The sequence below is a fragment of the Lepisma saccharinum genome, chromosome 1, assembly GCF_977018435.1.
Source record: "Lepisma saccharinum chromosome 1, izLepSacc3.1, whole genome shotgun sequence".
In the NCBI taxonomy this organism is placed as follows: domain Eukaryota; kingdom Metazoa; phylum Arthropoda; class Insecta; order Zygentoma; family Lepismatidae; genus Lepisma; species Lepisma saccharinum.
The window spans coordinates 164,003,006-164,022,888 of NC_139229.1; the positions used below are offsets into that span (position 1 = coordinate 164,003,006).

Here is a 19,883-nt window from a genome sequence, read left to right on the forward strand (position 1 = left end):
TGCCTATGCAAATTCTCCTAGCTGGGGGATGCCTTATGAAACTTTTCTTAACTGGGGAATAACACTCCCCTCTCTTCGAGCACTGCATATGTGTATATTGGAGGAGTAGCCTAAGTGCATATATCGTTCCAGACAAATGTCTTGCCTGCTTGTATGCACCGTGTTACATTTTTGATAGAAGTAAGGGTACCGCGTTTCTTTTGGAAGTGACTTACATCGCAATGTTTTTTTAGTAACTCCCCAGATCTAGTATTTAGTTGCTTTGTTAATTAACTTTCTATGTGTGTAGAATTTTAAAGTAATAACTACATTTCTCTCTCTCTCTCTCTCTCTCTTAGAGTCACGTTTATTTTGTCTGATGTAGAATTTTAGCAATGAACATATACACACACCTTTAATTACTGTGATTCTTTGCAAATTTAACAATGAACATTTACACGCACCTTGAATTACTGTGATTCTTTGCATCATTGACTGCCTCAGCAGTGGCCGAACGTGTTGAGTGCTGGACTCGCCAGCGACGGCCCCAGGTTTGACTCCTGGCCTGGTCGGTGTTTCTTGCAAGTGCCCTTTCTTAAATTTCGTCGAATCATATTTTACCCTCATTGACGCGATTAACCAAAAGCGACGCTATATAAGCATGATTATAAGTTAAGAATACGTGTAGACAGAGATGACATCCAAGGCATACGTCGTTCCAAAGGATTGGGAACCACGCGGAGATTCATTTTATCAATTTCCAGTGAAATTTCGTACATATATAACCGTTTTAGCCAAATTGTTTAATAGTATACTTGATTACTACAAGCTTGAAGGTGGTTGGATTCGCAGATAGCTTCTTCATGTTACGTTATACCTGCGGTCACGAAATTATACGCCTGAATAGAAGTGCGATGGTGTTACGTACAGGAACGAAGGATTGCTGGTTCCCGCACGTGATATGGCAACGTTACCATGCAGTGTTGCCTGGTCCAAGCGTCAGTCCTCCTTCCAAAAGGAAATAGACATTGTCGCTCCTGATCTTTCCAAGAAATATTGATTGGTTTCCGAGACGAGATCTACCCGAGACTATTCGAAAAATTAACCAAACCCAGATTTACTTTATTGTACCTCTTTTTTACAGTAGTACTTGTAAAGTAATTCAATTAGTGACGTTTGTGGTTCCGTGCATTCATATTCAGGATAAAACACACTTTTTTCGATGGCCGGCAGTATCGAAACGAGGAATCGAACAGAAAAACTTTATTTTAACAAAGTTGTTTGCCTTGATAACCTCTATACACTGTATATACAGCGTAGAGAGGTTGCCAAGGTGACAGACACACTGTATGTGTTGTTTATAATATCTATATACGAGATACATATTTCGAGATTCGAGATGAGAACGAGAGTTTTATTTATAAATCGAGACAAAGCCGAGACACTGCCAAGTCTCGCATCGGAACCATCCGTAATATTGATGTCATCCGTGTGTCTCGTATTTTACAAAGAGGGCCTGCAAAACAACGTACCAAGTTGTAAACCTCCGAAAAAATCCAGTTGCGGGCAGATGCAGCTGCACCATGTTGCAACAGCGGCAATTCTTCAAGCCGCTTTTCGTGTTCCACAGTGTAGTTATGCATTCTCGTAGGTAGTGCGTCAGAAGTTCACAATGTGCTTACCTGTCCACGACTTTTTTTTTTCCATCACCGTCTAAGTTTTTAAGTAAAAATAAGATTCTTGCTCACGAATGCCCTGGGAGGGAGAGTGAAAATCGCATGCGAAAATTTTTAACCGTTCTGAAACGTGTCATTGCTAAGAATGAAGTTCAAAAGGAATATTTGGTAGTTCAGCCTTTTGTAATAGCCGTAATAGTGATACATTGAATTGTATTGCCTAACCCTCCCTCTCCCTCCCCCTCTCTCTCTCTCTCCATCACACACACACACACACAGCAGTGACACCAGAAACATTTTGAAAAGGGAGTGGGCTAATGAAGGAACAGCGTGGATAATATTAATTTAATATAGAATATTGAGAGCAGTGACAGTGATCAGGGGCAGTTGCCCCCACTTTTGGCACTTCTTGCCCTGCACTATGGCCTCTTAATGCTCTTTGGCACCCAAACGGCGCTACTGATTGATAGAATTTATTTTTTTGCAACTTGGGAGTGGAGGGGGCATAAACTAACCTACGCCCCCCCCCCTTTCTCTCTCTCTCTCATGTGTATTGTTCCAGAATACTAATTTCGTTGGAGAAGAGAGAAAGTCGGGGGGCTGTAAATAGAGGTTTCCTTACTGATGTCATGCTAATCTGCAGTTATGGACCAATATTAGTCATTAGAAATGCCTGATGTGTTTGGGAAGAACAGTTAGTTATATGGGCTTAAGTGAAAAATACTTCTTCAGGGTATATATTTGTTGGTGGCAACACTAGTACAACCCTTATGTACAGTATGTGTGTATGTGTTCTAAGGGATTACAGGCTATTGTAATCCACGTTTAATTTATTTCTAAAATTACGTGTTACTACACGCTTTTTTCTAAATTCAACATTTTTTTGAACAGTTAGACTACTCGAAGTGAAGGGGGGATGTGGGAGGATGATCCCCCTGCTAACAAAATTTTCACAAAGCACTCCCCCAGCTTTCTCATTGTTACCTGTACCTTTGGCAGCGATAAGGTTAATTTTTTTTCAAATTTTCCTCTCCATTCGAAAAACTCTTTGATATTTCAAAATATGAAAAATTACGCTTAGAATTCCTTCGAGAGCATTGACATGAATTTTCGGTAGTTTGCTTTCACTGTTATCTAAATATCAATAATTTAATAGACTTTAATCGTTAAACTTTCATAATATCTAGATAACAGCGAAAGCAAACTACACGAAAATTCACGTCAATGCTAGAAGGAATTCTAAGCATATGTAATTTGTCATATTTTGAAATACAACAGCGGTTTTTCGAATGAAGAGGAAAATTTGAAAATAATCGTCCTTACGGCTGCCAAAGGTCCAGTCCAGCCTTAACCCACATGAACCTCCCCAGCTAACATTTTCCACTTCAAGTTCTGAGTTAAACAATATATTCTACAGTTGTTCCGGCCAAAGAATGGACTTGCAAATTCTATTTTTATCTTTTCTGTCGAAAGCGAAAGTGGGTCACATGAACCGCTGAACCAATCGGCTTTGTCCAGTTACCGTGGTGATGTGTTGCCAAATTTTTCGTTTCAAGTCTTTTTCGAAACAGATGGCACCCTCAAAAAGGTCGGTGCCTAATGGTTGCCGCAGCGCAGCAAGCGAATAGGTCTCAGATTCCCTGCCTCCCTGAAATGGAAGCGGAAAGTCTGGGTTTCTTCAAGTCCATCCTTTAGCCGGGCGGACTTTAGTGAGGATACCAGAAAAGTAGGGTGGGGCAGAGAGGGGAGGCGGAAATACTTTTTGTGCGAGCTGCTGAGAAAATATTTTTTGAGTCTGTTGTTTTGGACCAGATTTGCTGTTTGTTCTGACACAAGATAGGGATAAGTCCTTCAACAAAAATTAAATCCCTCAAGATGATATTTGTGTGTGTGGAAGGGGGTGCCTTGACAAAAGTTTATTTTTATTTCATATGTTGTTTTTCTTATCTTCATTGTGAAAGAGATTATTATTTTAAAGTAAATTGTTTTATACTTTAATTTTTCATGTAGGTTTAGGGGTATATAATTTTATAAATTTGTAGTTACGTTTTTTTATCAAAATGAATTATTGTAGAGTGAAGGTGGTTTAATTGGGCACTATAACACACTTGAAATTCTTCAATTTCCTTTTATTTGCTTGTTCACCCTAGCCTCCAATTCAGGCTTGAAATTAAACCGTTCGTTTCATTAATGCACCAGGGAAGTTAATTGCCAGTCCTCATTACATTATTCAATTCGCAACAATTGATTAAGTCTCCAGCTATCTAGCAGCAGGTGGGTTGTGATCAATAGAATCTCTAAGTGTTAGGTCCAACACCCTGAAAGGCGGTGTATTAGGTGCTTAACAGTAGATTGATTCTCATTGGCACACTAAGAACCGGACTTTAATTTACTTGTCTAAACAGTGTTGCTGAAGGTAGTGTTCGGTTTAATGTCAGGGATCTTTCTTATTGTATATTTTTCAAGTTTAATTTTTTAATCAGAGGGAGAAGGACGGAAAATAAGAATGTATATCAGAATGAGTAGGCATGTTTAGCAAAAGAATTTGGATGATAAAATATGCCACAAATGTTTCAAATAATATTTTGCATACTCCTGTATAGCCAAATGCTTAGCTCTTTCTCGTCTTCAGTGGAAATCGTCCAGGGTTCAGTACCCAGTGGGATCAGGGAATTCAGTGTTGACCCAGAAATGTTAAAGCAGCTTGAAATGAATAGCAGCTGACTTTGGTCTATAAAGTCAAATAATTGTGATCAGATTTGATTATGTATCACAATAGGATAAAATGTTTTTTAGGCATTATCTCTTGAAGGACTGTTGTACCACAGATTTTACTATTTATACTAGCAAGTGTCATACTTCTTAGCAAAATTTAGTTCAATATAAAATCCTATTCAATAACTGTTTGGCTTATTGAACCGACCAGATTAATTTTGCACAACTTCTTTACTTAGGTTAAATTCTGTTAAGTTTCTAACATTCTACCATGAAGGTGTATAGAGGATTTCACACATTCTTGAATAAGGGTGTGTAAAGTTTAACTTTAGCGAAGAATTGAGTTTGTGATTCATGCTTTCATACTATGACTTTTCTGACTAAGGGCACACATGCCTCAAGTGATAAAATTCTTATGAAACTATGCATTTCTTTTAAGTTTCATACCTCTTATCTGCATTGGTTATCATAAGAACCTAATTCAAATAAATCAAGCAGAAAAAGCCTGTGTGACAGATAAGTAATAATTCATTGCACTTAATTTCTATCAAAGAAGTGGTTCTGCAATTTGCTTAAAGATAAAAAAAGGAAAAAAAAGGCTTGTATTAAGTTCAAAGTGAGGCACATTCTTTAACAGTGGTTCCCAAAGTGTACGCCGTGGCTGGCTTACAGGGGCACCGCGAAATGTTCCAATATTTTTACTGAAATGATATGATTGTTCCAAATATGTGCTAATTTAGTGCTTTTTACATGTAAAATGTTTCTGAATTTAAAATATATGTTTATTTTTTAACTTAAGGCAAGCAACCTAACCACACTAACTGAGCGTTGCAAGTGTTATATAGGCCTACATTCTGACTTCGGCGCCACGGAAAAATCTAGAAACACTAAGGGCACCGTGGAACGAAAACAGTTTGGGAACCCTTGTCCTATAGTTCTGCATCTGTTCAAGAGTTTTTAAACAATGCTAATTTTATTTTCTAATATTTTATTATGATTGTTGTTTCAATATATACACTCATTTGGTATTAACTCCTAAGCATACAATGCATACCTGTGACACACTCCCCAGTACTTGACATGAACACCCTTTGCTTTGGTCATATCCCATACTCTCCCTGGGAGTGTTCTTTCCAGGCATCTTCCTGAAGAGCTGTAGCAGGGTGGCTACTCACCGGGAATTCCTTGAATTCTGGGAATTATGCGTGAATAATTGGCTCCGGGAATTATGCGTGAATTCTACTTGAATTTTTCTCCATAGACGTGAAAAATTACAACTTATTAAATCCAAATCCTATTCACATTTTATGCAAATAAAAATCATTTTCGTAAAATTTTTTTGCTCGCTTTGCTCACAATTTCTGCTTTTCTTAGTACTATCAAGTTTATAACTGTAGCTAGGAGGCGGCGGGAGTCGGCCCTGGGTGCCAAACTATCTAAATGAAAAAAATGTTGTAAAATTGATTGATTGATTTGTTGTTTTAAGTCCACTTTATGCACAGAAAGGCTAATCGGGACTGGACCTACAGTTTAATGTGGTATCCGAACTACTGTGCCATGAGTTGAAAAAATAATTGAAATTGTTTGTTCGAACAAAAATGCTTAAGCACCAACTTCTACCGCCTTTTTTGCATAGTTTACGAGGATAATAACGTCTTTGATACTACTACTACCACCACTACCACCACCACCACCACCAACAACAATAATAATAATAATAATAATAATAATGTTGGTCCCGGCGGGTTCGAATCCCAGCTTGGGCATGGATGTTTGTGACTGTCCATTCATCAATTTCATCATATCACTCATCCCCATCTTTGCAAATTAGCCAAACATGGCACAAGGAGGGAAGTAAAATAAACAAATCAATAATAATAATAATAGTTATAATATTATTATTATTAACACTATTATTATTGTTAGTATGTTTATCCTGGCACTTTCTCCCCACCCGCCCAGACAGAAATTCGTGGTTGCGCCTCTGATTGTAAATAGAAACTCAGCACCTTAAATTAGATATTTTAATTATATTACGTATACCGTTTAATTGAATTATATTTTTTGGATGTTAGAATCACATAGACCCTTTATACTGTATTATTAAGATATTCGTGTGTGGATGTTGAGAGGCGGTAATACGTAAGGTTGAAAACATCCTCTTGAATTTTTGGAAAGTTCTCCTAGAAAACCGACAATTATACTTGAATTTTATCATGGTCCTAGAGTAGCCACCCTGTGTAGCCAAAGCAGGTACCATATCTGACATTAGTGTGTAGAGTGAAGTTTACATTCTAATTGAATGGCTTGGGAGTAAAACTTGTTAATCCACACTCCATTCAAAATTGAGTTAATATTGGATTCATTTGCAGCACAATAGTGAATGAAGTAGCCAGTAACAGTAAAAAACACATGGAAACACCCATAAACCACAATGTAATGGACAAACTTTCACCTGTGCTTTTCTCGGTTTCATGCTTTTGTGGGTCATCAAGTATTACTTTCGAGCTGCTCAATTCATTTCATAGATCTGGACTCTGAGAAGGCCAGTCCATTTCAGGAAGCCAATTGCCCACAAAACATTCATGCATAGTCTCTGCTTTATGACAGCATTGTCCTGTTTTTATAGACAGAGTTTATCACCGAACTTGTCATCCACCATAGGAAATACATAACTGGTCAAAATATCGTTGTGCCATGCCACATTGATAGTACCATGCAGTGTTACAAGAGGGTGAGCCATTTCCAGGAAAAAACATCCCCACACCATAATACCACCTCCTCCAAACTTCACTGTAGACACTATACGTGAAATAGGTTATAACACCATTAAGCCTAAACTAAATGTAACGTTTCAACCTTCTAGCAATATCTTCTTCAGACTCTGCACCAAGTACAAAAGTATCGTTCTCCAGGTATACGTCATAGTCAAATCCTACCATCCGACCACCACATGCTATAGCGTGAATCATCACTCCAAATCACACATTTCCATTTTCCACTGTCCAGTACCATCGTTCTTTACACCAGCATTCACACCAAAAATGTTTGGCTTATTGGCAGCTGCTTGGCCTTGAAATTACATTCTTCTGAGCTCTCGTTGCACAGTTGTGGTGCTAGCTGTACTGTTAGAAGCAGTGTGTAACTCACAGGTGATTGTTTCCAGCAATGACAGGTGCTTTTCATGAACTGCCCTCCCATTCTGTCCGTGTGTGCAGACTATCTGATTTTATTATGGGTGTCCTTTTAGTTTTCACTTCACAATCACACCACTAACAGTCGATTTAACAACTGCTAATGTTGAAATGTCCCTGAGATACTTCTTACTTATGTAGCAACCAATGACCTGTCACTTTCGAAGACATCAAGTTCTGTTGACTGCCCCATTCTGTTGGTATTTTGATTATTTTGTTTAGAGACTTATTTATTTCATGATAATGAAGCCGATTGGGAATTCGTTCTCTATTAAGTAAAAAATCTTAATGGAATTGATTTGCAACCTAAATGCAAACACCAAGTTTTTGGAGCAGTGAATTTCTGTGAAGTCTAGAATGCCAAGTTAAATCAATCCACTCTTCTCTCCTCCATGCTGCCCCCTCCCCCCCCTTTTCCTTTCCTTGCAGTTGTTGAAAATTGAAACATTTTATTTTATTTTACTTCACATTTCTGTTACTTTTGGCTAATCATGACAATGAGGGTGAGTGTTGATATGATGGAATTGGCGAAGCCATAGTGTACTATTTGTGGTTGCTCTCCTGTGTATTTCATCAAAATCATTACGCTGAAGAGGTAGAAAGACAATGCTAAGTAACAAATCGTAAAACAACACTCTTTGAGCGCAGTTTACCATCATACATAATACCAAATCACAGTGACTCAATATATGTTAATGGTACCGGAATCGAACCATGGGATGCATTACTTCCTAACAAGTAGCTTAGGCTTCCAAAGAGCATGCGAAGGATGTATTACTAACATAATCTAAACAAACACTGAAATGAAAGGTGGCACACACAGATTGGTTAAATACCTTTACGACTGATCCGGCATGGTCATTTTCAATAAAAGTGTTTTTACCTGTCTCATGCAGTAGGCCTCGTCAGATAGCTGGTCCTTAATCTCACACACACCGAAAGTCTGTTTAACTGGTTGTCGATAACTTAACTCCAAATGACATCTCCCTGTTAGAGTCTAAAACTAAGTGTTCGTCCTGAACTTTAAACGACACACTCAGTCCCAACTTTTCCGTAAGATCAACCCTTTCTCTCTCTCAATCTCCAAGCAACAACTGAACTTCTCTCCCAAAAACCACCACTTCTTAACCTCTCTCCTGCTCCAAGCATTCGGTCATACCCCCCAAATAAATTCTCCCTTCTCCTCTTACTATTCAACGCTCCTAACAATGTACAATACCTCCTATCTTAGTTGGCACATTCTTAACTTCTCTGCCAGCTGTAGAATGACTGAACTACACAGGAATGCTTAAGGATGATACAGCATCTCCTGCCAAAAAAATTCTTTTGAAATTTTAAAATTGAACAAATATCAAGCTAAAGTTAATCAACGGGGTTGATATGTGTGCGTGTCCGGTCCAGTCGGAAAAAAAAAATGAAGGTGGGTTTATTGCAAAAAATAAATGAAAACACAAGACAAAACAAAAACAAAAAAAATCCAATACCAAAGGTAAAAATTGAAAAGAAAATTGCTATAATAAAATGTAAACAGAAGGCCTGGCTCACATGTACAATCCTTGAAGTATTTCAGTCTAAAAGCCTGTTAACTTAACTTTAACTCGCAAAAGTTCTTCACCTCTGAAGTATTCCGTGTTCCTGCATCCAAATGGTCCAACTTGATGCAAACTTTACAGTATAATAATATAAGCATAATAATTGTGTAGTTGCAGAAAGTGGCCTTTCATATCAAATCGACCAATTTCAGAAAAGTTTCCAGGTCATGATTCTTTGATTTGGATGAAATTTGGCATGAAGGTTCAATCATGTCCAGAATGCTTGTATTCCAAATATTAGGTTCCTCTGAGAAATAGTTCTAGAGTTATAGCCTGTGGAAGAAGGTGGTGCGCAACAGAAAATGTGACCCAAATCTGGGAAATGAGTGTCAGAGCTAACTTCATGACTCAATAACTTTGGAACTATTGAACACAGCCTAGTGATATTTACACACCAAACAAACCTCTCACCAAGGAACACGTGTATTGCATCAAAATACCCTCAGCCTGTTTACGTTAGCAAATAAAATACCTCAGAATATGCCTTAAAAAGCCTTATGCATAAAAAAATGCACATTTTGTGTGCTTGCTGTTACTGTAAGCCTTGTTGTTGTTGTTGTGTGTGATTTCTTATCTATACTTACACAAGACATACAAACATGTAGGTTCAAATTAAACAACATAACTTGGAAACAACATACATGGAAACCATTCACATACATCTTACACACGGTTACTATGACAACCAATCAATAACATGCTACAAAATACAAATTCTTCTTCTTCCTCCTATCATGCGTCTATTACCTCCTGGAGTTTTTTTGTTGTTTTTTTTAAAAAAGTGCTGGTCTCATCATATCTATCAGGAGGTCTCCTAAGTCTATTCGACCTTCTGAGTGGTGCATGCCCATCGTCTGTGTTTGGTTGGTTGGTTTTCGTTCTCTCTTCTTCCCTCTGCATCCTTAGGTCTCTTGCTAGCTCTTTTAGCTATAGTCAAGAACTGGTCCAGACTGAAAGGATCGTCTTGATCTTTCTCAGACTGAACAGGTCCATTGCGTGCTGCTCCACGGTCCGTGCCACTGAATTCCTTGTCTGGGACAAATCTGTTTGTTTTCATTATTTTCTCCAAATCATCTCCATACACATCCTTGTCCAGATCTCTTGATGATCTGTAAATATGTTGGCCCAGAGTTCCTACATCCCTCCAAGGTTTATCATACGCGTTGTATGCTTCGTCATCTCCATACCCACTGTCCATCCTCTTTGATTGGTTGAGCAGCTTCTGGTCAGACTGAGTGTCGTCACTGGCCATGCTCTTAGCTGGCATTCCAATGGCAATCTGTTCACTAATGTCCCTCTCCCTGTCTCTCTGGAGCTTTGATCTTTTTATGTCTCTCATATTGCAGTTGGTCACGTTCCCTTGATTCCTTATCTTTCTGGGCAAGTTTCTTCTCCAGTTGCACTCTCAAACCTTCACTTTCTGGTATTTTACAGGCTGGCGCACGAAATGATCCACCATTTTGTTGTTGAATAAAAACTATATTATAAAGAATCTCTCAATGAAACATAAATGACACAAAGGTTACACTTTGGAAAAACGTACTACTGAAATACATGCTCAATACGGCCACCGTTTTGACTTTTAACCTCAGTCAAGCAAACACTAATATTTCCAATTACCCTACGTCACATGGGTTCCGTAATTTCACTGCAAGCTGAACAATAAGTCTTCGCAGTTCCATTAAATCTTGAGGTTTTTTTTTCCGAAAATCTTGTCCTTCAAAAAACCCCAAAGAAAATAAGCACAGGGGTTGAGATCTGGGCTATATGCAGGCCAGGATTATTCATCAGCGAAACGATCAGGAAATCTGTTTGAAATTAAACAAAGATTGAAAATATCGTGCAAAAAATCCAGCACAATATTTGCTGTGTGTGGCCTTGCATCGTCTTGCATAAACCACTGCGTATTGAACAGTAAAGCTGTGGCAAGAAGCTGTGGAATAAAACTATTGCGGAGCATGGTCAAGTAACGTTCACTGTTTACTGTCTCCTCAAACAAAAAGGGTCCGATCAGACCATGACTGGAGATAGCGGCCCAGACCATAACCTTCGGTGCATGGCTAACTTTTTCAAGAAGCACTCGTGGATTCTCAGCTGCCCAAAAGCGCACATTTTGTTTGTTAACCACACCATCCAAATGGATGGTGATCGTTTACGACGATCACGCTTTGAATCCAGTACTCTTCCTTCCACTAGAAACTTTTCATGCAGTTTGTGTATCGTTTTACTTGGGGGGGGGGGGGGGGGGCACCGAGTTTGGAAATGTGCACGAAAGCACCTCTGAGTCCCCACAATGCTCTTTGTTTCGGCAAAAAATAGCACAGTTGCTGATCGCTGTTCCGTCGTAAGTCTTCCTTTGTCCACCATGTTGTATACTCTAGCCCCCTGGGGACAGGTGGATGCACTACGCTTCAGTTTTCATCACACGATATTTCCAATGACTACTGCAACTGCTGTTGGCACACATGACGTCATTCCTCATCTCAGATCTGAAAAAAGAAGACAAATGGTGGATCATATCGTGCGCCACCCTGTAGTATTAATATCTGCATTATCATTTTGTCCGGACCCCATATTTGTGAACATTGTGTTACATTGTGCTAACAAGTTCCTCCAACCTGGATGAATACTGTCGAGCCATGAAAGTCCACTCAACGGATAACGCAGTTCTTCTTCACACAATATAATCGGTAATTTATACAATACATCATTCAATGATAAATCAATGAAAGCTTGACCTTTCAACTTCAAAGTATTATTATTCACACCTCGTAACTTTAGTGTAGTGAATTGTGTTTGCCAATGAGGAAACATTTTTTTGAAAGACTTGCTATTGAACAGCGTAACTGCAGATCCAGTATCTAGTTCACATTGTACAATTCGCTTATAAATGCACAGATCAACCATGCATGGTTCCGATTACACAAGAACATTAGTGCCATCTACAACTTTTGTTTTTGGCTTGAAACTAACGCTCCTTGCTTTTGAACGAGTGACCGTATCATCTTCCACTTGTGAATTGTCTGTGCTTGATGAAATAGTGCAAGTATTATTTTCTGGCGGATGAGAATCACTAACTTAAACGTGCAATAAAGACAAACCATGAAATTCATTATGTATGTTTTGTTCACTAACAATAGCATCTAAAGGTTTAATATGAGACTTAAAAGTTTGATACAAGGTAATTGTCTTACTCGTAAGTTCATGGTTATTTTTCCTAAACTTGCATTTTACATCCCAATGACCTTTCTTTTTGCAAAATGAACATATCGAATATCTTGGTAGACATTGTCCAGGATCATGTCTTCTGGAACATCTATCACATTCTTCGGTGCTTTTATAACTTCTATCCTGAGGATTAACGAAGTTCTTTTTGTGTGCTTGCGAGGACTGGAAACATGGTTTAAATTTCTGTGTCCCAGCAAATGCAACTAGATTAGGACTACATTCCTTTTCACGATGTACGAACATTTGTGTTTCCTGTTCAATTAATTCCATTTGAAGCACAACATCTTGACATTTTGCTGGAGTCAATGTAGGTTCAGACAGTAATTTCTTTCTAATGGCGTCAGACCGAACACCTACAATTATTTGCTCTACAATGGCTTCCTGTAAGTACTGGCCAAAACTACATTTAAGTGCTTGTTGCTTAACACATACCATAAATCGTGTTGCATTCTCACCACTTTCTTGTATGCATTGCCTGAACTTAAAACGTTCCACATATTTGTTTATTCTCTGGCCATAATGTTTAAGTAGATTATCCCTGAGGGTCGAATACGTTTGCCATTCGACTGGTTCAGGTGCTAGGATAGTCTTCAGCACTTTGAATGTTTCAGGTCCTATAACTGCAATCAGTACGGGTACCTTCCTGGCTTCATTAACATAATGAGTCAAACAAGACTGTTCAAACCTCGTTAAATAATCTTCTATTTCTTCCGAATCTGGCCGGAACTCAGAGAATAAATTCAAACCGAACATATTCATAATTGTGGACAACTTAATATCACAATATCGTAGACACAATCCGTATCACACTGATTTAAACTTGCCCTAGTACAATGATTGTAAATAATACACAAACCGTACAATCTTGGTTCTTACCGTAGAAATTGGTCAAGCTGACACAATTTCTTCTTGCATAAACCTATGCAGGAATGATGATCGTCGCGTACTCTTCGTGACATCTTCATCCACACATCTTCCCACAAAGAATCACCAAGAATATCCTGTACGACTGCACCTTAGATGTAAGCCTTGTTGTTGTGTGTGCGATTTCTTATCTATACTTACACAAGACATACAAACAATACTTACACAAGACATACAAACACGTAGGTTCAAATTAAACAACATAACTTTAATACATGGAAGCCATTCATGTACATCTTACACATGGTTACTATGACAACCAATCAATAACATGCTACAAAATACAAATTCTTCTTCTTTCTCTTATCATGCATCTATCAGTTACAACTGTAATCCAACCAGGAAGGTGGCATTAATTTTTCTAGTAACCCTGTTGTGAGCTTAGTATGCACACATTATGTCGTCTCCATATATATATCACCCAATCCAAATTATATGTGGTTGAATATGCAAGAAATTGAAAAATCACCGGAAAATGGTGGATTTTGGAAATGGTGTAGCACAAAAGGCACTAGTGCACAGTAAAGGTAGACCCTTACACGCCCAGTGTGTTTTCAGTGGGAAGTTTAAAATTGCGCAAGTTTTTAAATGAAGATTTATATCTTCGTAACTAAGTTACAAATTATAGCTTGTTTTTTTCAGTACAGTCTCATCTACATGCCTATTGTTGAAATTTGCACTAACCAAATAGAAGAAGAAGAAGACGAAAGTTAATAATCTTATTTTTTCATTACAAAATTTCATTTTCGTTGGGCCCCCACGTAGGCAACGCCAGGACGTGAGGGTTCAAAACAGTTCCTGCGTATTGCCTGATATGTATTTCATTCTCGTAGCAAGAATTGTGCACTTACTGATGATATTTTCGTAGAAAAATATTTTCTAATATAAAAGTTGTCCTTTTTAATGGGAAATTCAAAATTCCAAAAATTGTTATCTCGGAAACTATGAATCCTAGAGTTAAAACTTGTACCTCTTTTCTTCCCTACACACTACACAATATGCCCATGGTCGAATAAACTTCATTTTTATTTATCAAGTAGAAGAAGAAGACGAAAGTTAAATAAAACTATATTTGTACGAAATTTAAATTTCATCAGGCCCCCACGTAGGCAACGCCGGAACGTGATGGTTTAAAATGGAACCTGCATATTGCCAGATATGTGTTTCATTCTCGTGGCAAGAATTGCAGACTTGCTTCTGATACTTTCGGAGAAAAAATATAATTTTTAATGAAAAAGCAGTACATTTTTTGGGGGGAAGTTGTGCCCACTACCCCTTCCCCCCAAATATATTCAGAATCATATTGAACTTAACTAAATACTAATAGGATGCTTAAGACTCTTTGTGTAGCACTCAAGACATGTACCTGTTAACATTGCCTGAGTCGCAGTATGCTCCAAAAGTCGAAAAAACCAAATGTGACATATTTCACATCTCGGCGTTTATGGTTTAAAAACATGTATTGGAACAGATGACCACTTTTTTGTAACAACCCCAAAATTGGGCTTTAACCTTGCAAAAAAATTACTAGAAAAGAAGTAGATGATTATTTACAGTTCTTTAGACGTACATTAACAGGGTGAATTGAAAATCATAGGACATCCTTTCATTTTAGAAAAGGAATGGATAATTAAATATTCAAGTGTGTAAATTTCCCCTAGGCTGTGATCAATAGTTCCAAAGTTATTGAGTAATGAAGTTAGCTCTTGAGACACATTTCCCAGATTTGGGTCACATTTTCTGTTTAACAGGCTATAACTGTAGAACTATTTCTCGGAGTAACCTAATATTTGGAATACATGCCTTCCAGACATGATTGAACCTTCATGCCAAATTTCATCCAAATCAAAATACCATGAACTGGAGGCTCTGGTCGATCTGACCTGGAATGACCCAATACTAAAATTAAAAATTATTATTATTATTATTATTGTTTTTTTTTGCTAATTTCAAACACATCTTATGTTCTGTACACAAACGTAAATTATATGTCAGCTGCTTTAACATTGTTATTCATTTTTCCTGCATTTTTTTGAAAATCTGATAAATGTGTTTTATTGTTTAATTTACTGAACTTCACTCCTATTATGCTATTATAGAACATACTTAAATGGTTGAAGGATTTGCTGTGAGAAGTTATTTGATAATATCACATCGTTATAAGACTCCAAACTTTTGGCTGTGCTATATTTTCTATTAATATATTGCAAGATATAACAGGTAAATAATTGTGTGTATATGTAAGATTTTACTTTCTTATTATCAAACTTGGTCTCAAGCCAAGATTTTTTAGGAGTGAATGTTAAATGTCATAAGAAATGCAAAACAAAAACATGTATATTTTGAAACCTCCACATATTGTTTAAGTTGTACTGATATTCGTATTTTTTCTACTTCCAGGTAAAACTGCTACTACTGTGGGTCCTGGTGCAAGTGTAGCAAATTGTAAGGTAAGTTATATTCCATTGCCGTAGCTATTAAACCTTAAGAAAGTAGGCGTTTTGTTTTGTTGAATGTATACAGTATATTACACACACACACACACACACGCATACACATACATATCACCAGGATTTTTTGCGGCAAGGTTCACGTGGTTAGTACAAAACTGATTATGCAATATTATTATTGGAAAAACTTTACTCAAAATGGCAGATAAGCAAATATCTTACACAAGTTCGTTAATTTTATTTTTTTAGGATTTCTAAACATAAATACAATAAAGCACATACCGTGCATCCATTTCCTTGCGAGGCAGAGAAATTGGGAGAAGTATGGTGGGCAGCGCTAGCAGAGATGCCGACATTTTCGACCAGTATCGTCTCGCTTATTTTTATGGACATATCTTTAGCATGCAGATATTTATATTAATATTGCAAAACTAGCACTAGTTATAAGAGTTGTTCAAAGTAATGTCTACCTATATTCACACATTCCTGGCATCGTTTAATGAAATTTTGATTCACACGCAATAGTTCTTGTTTCGCAATTCTTCCACACAACACACACACACACACTGCAATTACACAAAGAAGTAGCACAGCAAGTAATCAGAAACCTCACTCTTTCACACAGTATGAAACTAACACGCTCTTGGTTCAAGGTATGTTCATCACTCCATTCACAGTTCTGTCCAGGGTACCTGTAGTCTTGAAGGAAAGAACAACTCAAGCTCGGACCTTTCAGATTGCAAACAATGCTCACGAAAACCATTGACTTTTAACGGTTTAGTCTGCAACGTAATCTTGATACAGTGTTGCACATTCGAAACCTCCAAACTATTCCGAGCGAAGCAAAACTCTTTCGTGGGATGTTACTGGTCGAAAATGTCGGCATCTCCGCTAGTGCCGCCCGCCACACTTCTCCCGATCTCTCGGCCTCGCAAGGAAATGGCCGCATGGTAGATGTTCTCAAAGTCATAGTTGTTATAACTTTTATCCACTTGAATCAAGGATAAGCCATGTTTGGCCAGGGGAGAGGGCGGAGGGTTGATTCATGATGTTTATGTGGTGTAATTTTTGTAAAAAATTAATTTTGTTGGAATTTGCAATTATCATGGAATTAGTGGTAGATTTAAGAAAACATCAAGTTTTGTAAATTAACTGAATATAAAGAAATGGAGAGAAGACTTCATGTTCTGGCCTGGTTTTTATATTTTGCATGCTTAATTTTGAGCCAATAAATGTTTACTTAGGCTATTCTGGAATACTGGTTACCTGAAGATGATTTATTTTATATATCATCATAATCATATGTTTTTCTTTTTCTACAATGAATAATGTAAATTTCCTAGGCAGTTGGGGAGTTGACTGACCAGTTCACTTCCAAAGCCAAGTGTTGCAGAGTTGCATGTTTGTCCTCACATGTCAATTCTTTGGCATATCCTAAATTCAATTCAATTATCCTTTATTGAAGGGTGAGGTTCAACCTGCGGCTGTTCTGCTACTTAACCCCAAATAACGAACAAATAATAAGAAGAGACAAAAAGAACAAATACAAAAGTGAGAACAAAGGCTTGCTTATACACTAATAAAAATGGGGAAAGGTTTTTGAAAAAATACACGAAGGATACACAAATTAATAAACACAATTGTGCTTGGTATCGTATAGTTAAGTCTAATACAAATTAAGATTATATAAAAATATATAAATATTCTTAATACACGAGAAAGGACAAAATATAGTCAAAGGTTGGCAACATGTAAGGGGGAAAATAAAGAACCTTAATGAGAATTCTTGTTTTTAGGAATTTGGTTCAGAAGTGAGATCTACTATTCGTGAGTGCTGGAACACAGATATTGTTAATTTTACAATAGATTTTTGAGTTTGTCTTTGAAGTTGTTGCAATTAGTGAGGGAAATTATGGAAGGAGGAAGTTCATTCCATGCTCTTGTAAAAGATAGGAATTTGTCTTTGAAGTTGTTGCAATTAGTGAGGGAAATTATGGAAGGAGGAAGTTCATTCCATGCTCTTGTAAAAGATAGGAATTGTAGCTTTCCTGGCGACGTGATTCAAACAAGTGTTCTCTAGTTACCAGCCAGATTAAGTCGGCATTAGCTTCGAACGTTTCGAGCACATACATTGCTCTCATCATCAGGGAATGTAAAAAATGGAGACCAGTGTGGAGTTAAATACACTACTATGATGGGGTGGAGCTTGGACACTGTCTTCCTATTAACTCGCTCTGGATCCTGGTGTTCTTATTGGCTGGTGTAGTGTTTTTACGGAGCAGTGGGTTCCAGGCGTGACTGAGCCGGAGTCCCAATTCCCTGCCCATGAAATGGCTATAGCTTCCTTTACTCGTCGGTCCCAGTAACCAGCACATTTGGCTATTATGTTGGTGTCTGCAAATAGTATCCTGTGTCCCTCGGTGATGATGTGTTCCACAAGTCCTGACTTTTCTGGTTGTAATAATCTAATGTTGCGTTGATGTTCACTACCAATCTCAACAGGGACGTGGGACTCCAGCTCAGTCACACCTGGAAACCACTCCTCCGTAAAAACACTACATCAGCCAATAAGAACACCAGGATCCATATGATCAAGAACATATGTCACGGCACAATCTGACAGCATGCTCTATCTAAAAACACACCTTACTCATAAAGTAGATATCAATTAATATCAGCTTCTTTGCTCATAAAAGATCAAATCTAATAACTACATCAATCTCCTCACTTAACATGTTTTCCTTAGCTAATGTGCCATTTGTAAATGGTAATTACTGTTCACATTTCCATCAGCACCATATACCATATCTACACTGTTTGAAGTTCGCTGGCTCAGTAACCAAGGATGTTATCTGGTGAGATTTTGATCTCACCACCAAAGTTCCCAGGTTTGAGTTTTGCTCTGGGCATCTCTGTAAGTGACCCTTCCTCAATTTCATCGGCTAATCTTCACTCATCCTCATCTCCAGGATTATCCAGAAGGGGTAGAAAAATCATGTATAATGTCAAAAATATAAATGGGACATTCCTGCATTATGTGTGTGACATTTTACACACAAAATATAAGGTTCTAGACATGAGATTGGATTAAAATATTTATAATGAACTGATTTCATAGAATTATGAAGTACTTTGTGGTGTCTGCTAACAAATGAAAAAACTTGAGTATGATGGCAAAGGCTAAATGCATGAAAAGCATTAACGAAACTGCATTATGTGTGTAACACTTTAAAAATGTAACAAAGTTTGACTTCATTTGTCTGTGAAGCATATAGGCTGAAGATGTTAGAAACTTTTATTGGTGAAATGTGCAAATTAAATGAATTCACAAACATCTAAACCTTAATGTAATTAAAAACAATAATAATTTCCATATTAATTCATTTTGTTATTTACATGGATTAGGACCACTTTTCATGGAATACCCCAAATACATTTCAAAGTTACAAGCTAGTGTACAGGAATGCATATCAGTATTAGTAGTGGTATTTGTGGTATTACTGGGACAACAAATGAAGAGCTCATATGATTAACAGACCGATTTGGCTATACTTAAAACTATGTCAAGATGCCCATATGGGTCAATTGCCCCAAGTGTGCTATGCTGTCAAATCCCAAGAATCCTGAATCCTAGTGTACAAATGAAGAATTACAGTGTACAAATGAAGAAGCCTCAACAGACTGATTTGGCCATGTATGCAAAAGCTGAATCTGTCAGTCTGTTGTCTGTAAGCCTGCTAAAGATATAGTCTTCTTGATATTGTTATGGCTACACTTAAAACTAAGCCAAAAATGCTCATAAGAGCCACCCACACTCACCCACATCAGATCACACTTTGTATCCTTTGAAGGAGGCAGTGTTTGTATATTCTGTGAAAATTCTGTATTCTGTGAAGGTGTGTGTACTGTTGCTTTCATCATATGATGTACTTATTGATATATTTCTGTCATCCTAGCAGGAGCAAGGTGATGCAGATGAGATAATTGAATTGGATGAAAACGGGCAGTCAGAAATGTCAGTGGAACAGTTACAGGCTGGGCAGAAACGCCCCTTTCTTGCTGAATTGTTTGAAGTGGGTAAGTATGCCTCAAGTTATTCATGGCTGGACCATGCTTTGTTTGATT

The 19,883-nt window shown here is 37.6% G+C and overlaps 1 protein-coding gene across 4 annotated transcripts in view; it reads left to right on the forward strand.

The window, feature by feature from the left end:
• Adar (Adenosine deaminase acting on RNA) overlaps positions 1 to 19,883 on the forward strand; it is a 121,325-nt gene that overhangs the window by 56,984 nt on the left and 44,458 nt on the right. For 2 of the 4 annotated variants that reach the window (XM_083141893.1, XM_083141908.1), the window contains exons 2-3: positions 15,709 to 15,758; positions 19,718 to 19,835. In XM_083141893.1, coding sequence (XP_082998019.1) covers positions 15,709 to 15,758; positions 19,718 to 19,835 — 168 coding nt within the window. Of the gene's footprint in view, positions 1 to 15,708; positions 15,759 to 19,714; positions 19,836 to 19,883 lie in introns of all 4 variants that reach the window. The other 2 variants (XM_083141885.1, XM_083141900.1) reach the window with 1 other exon arrangement.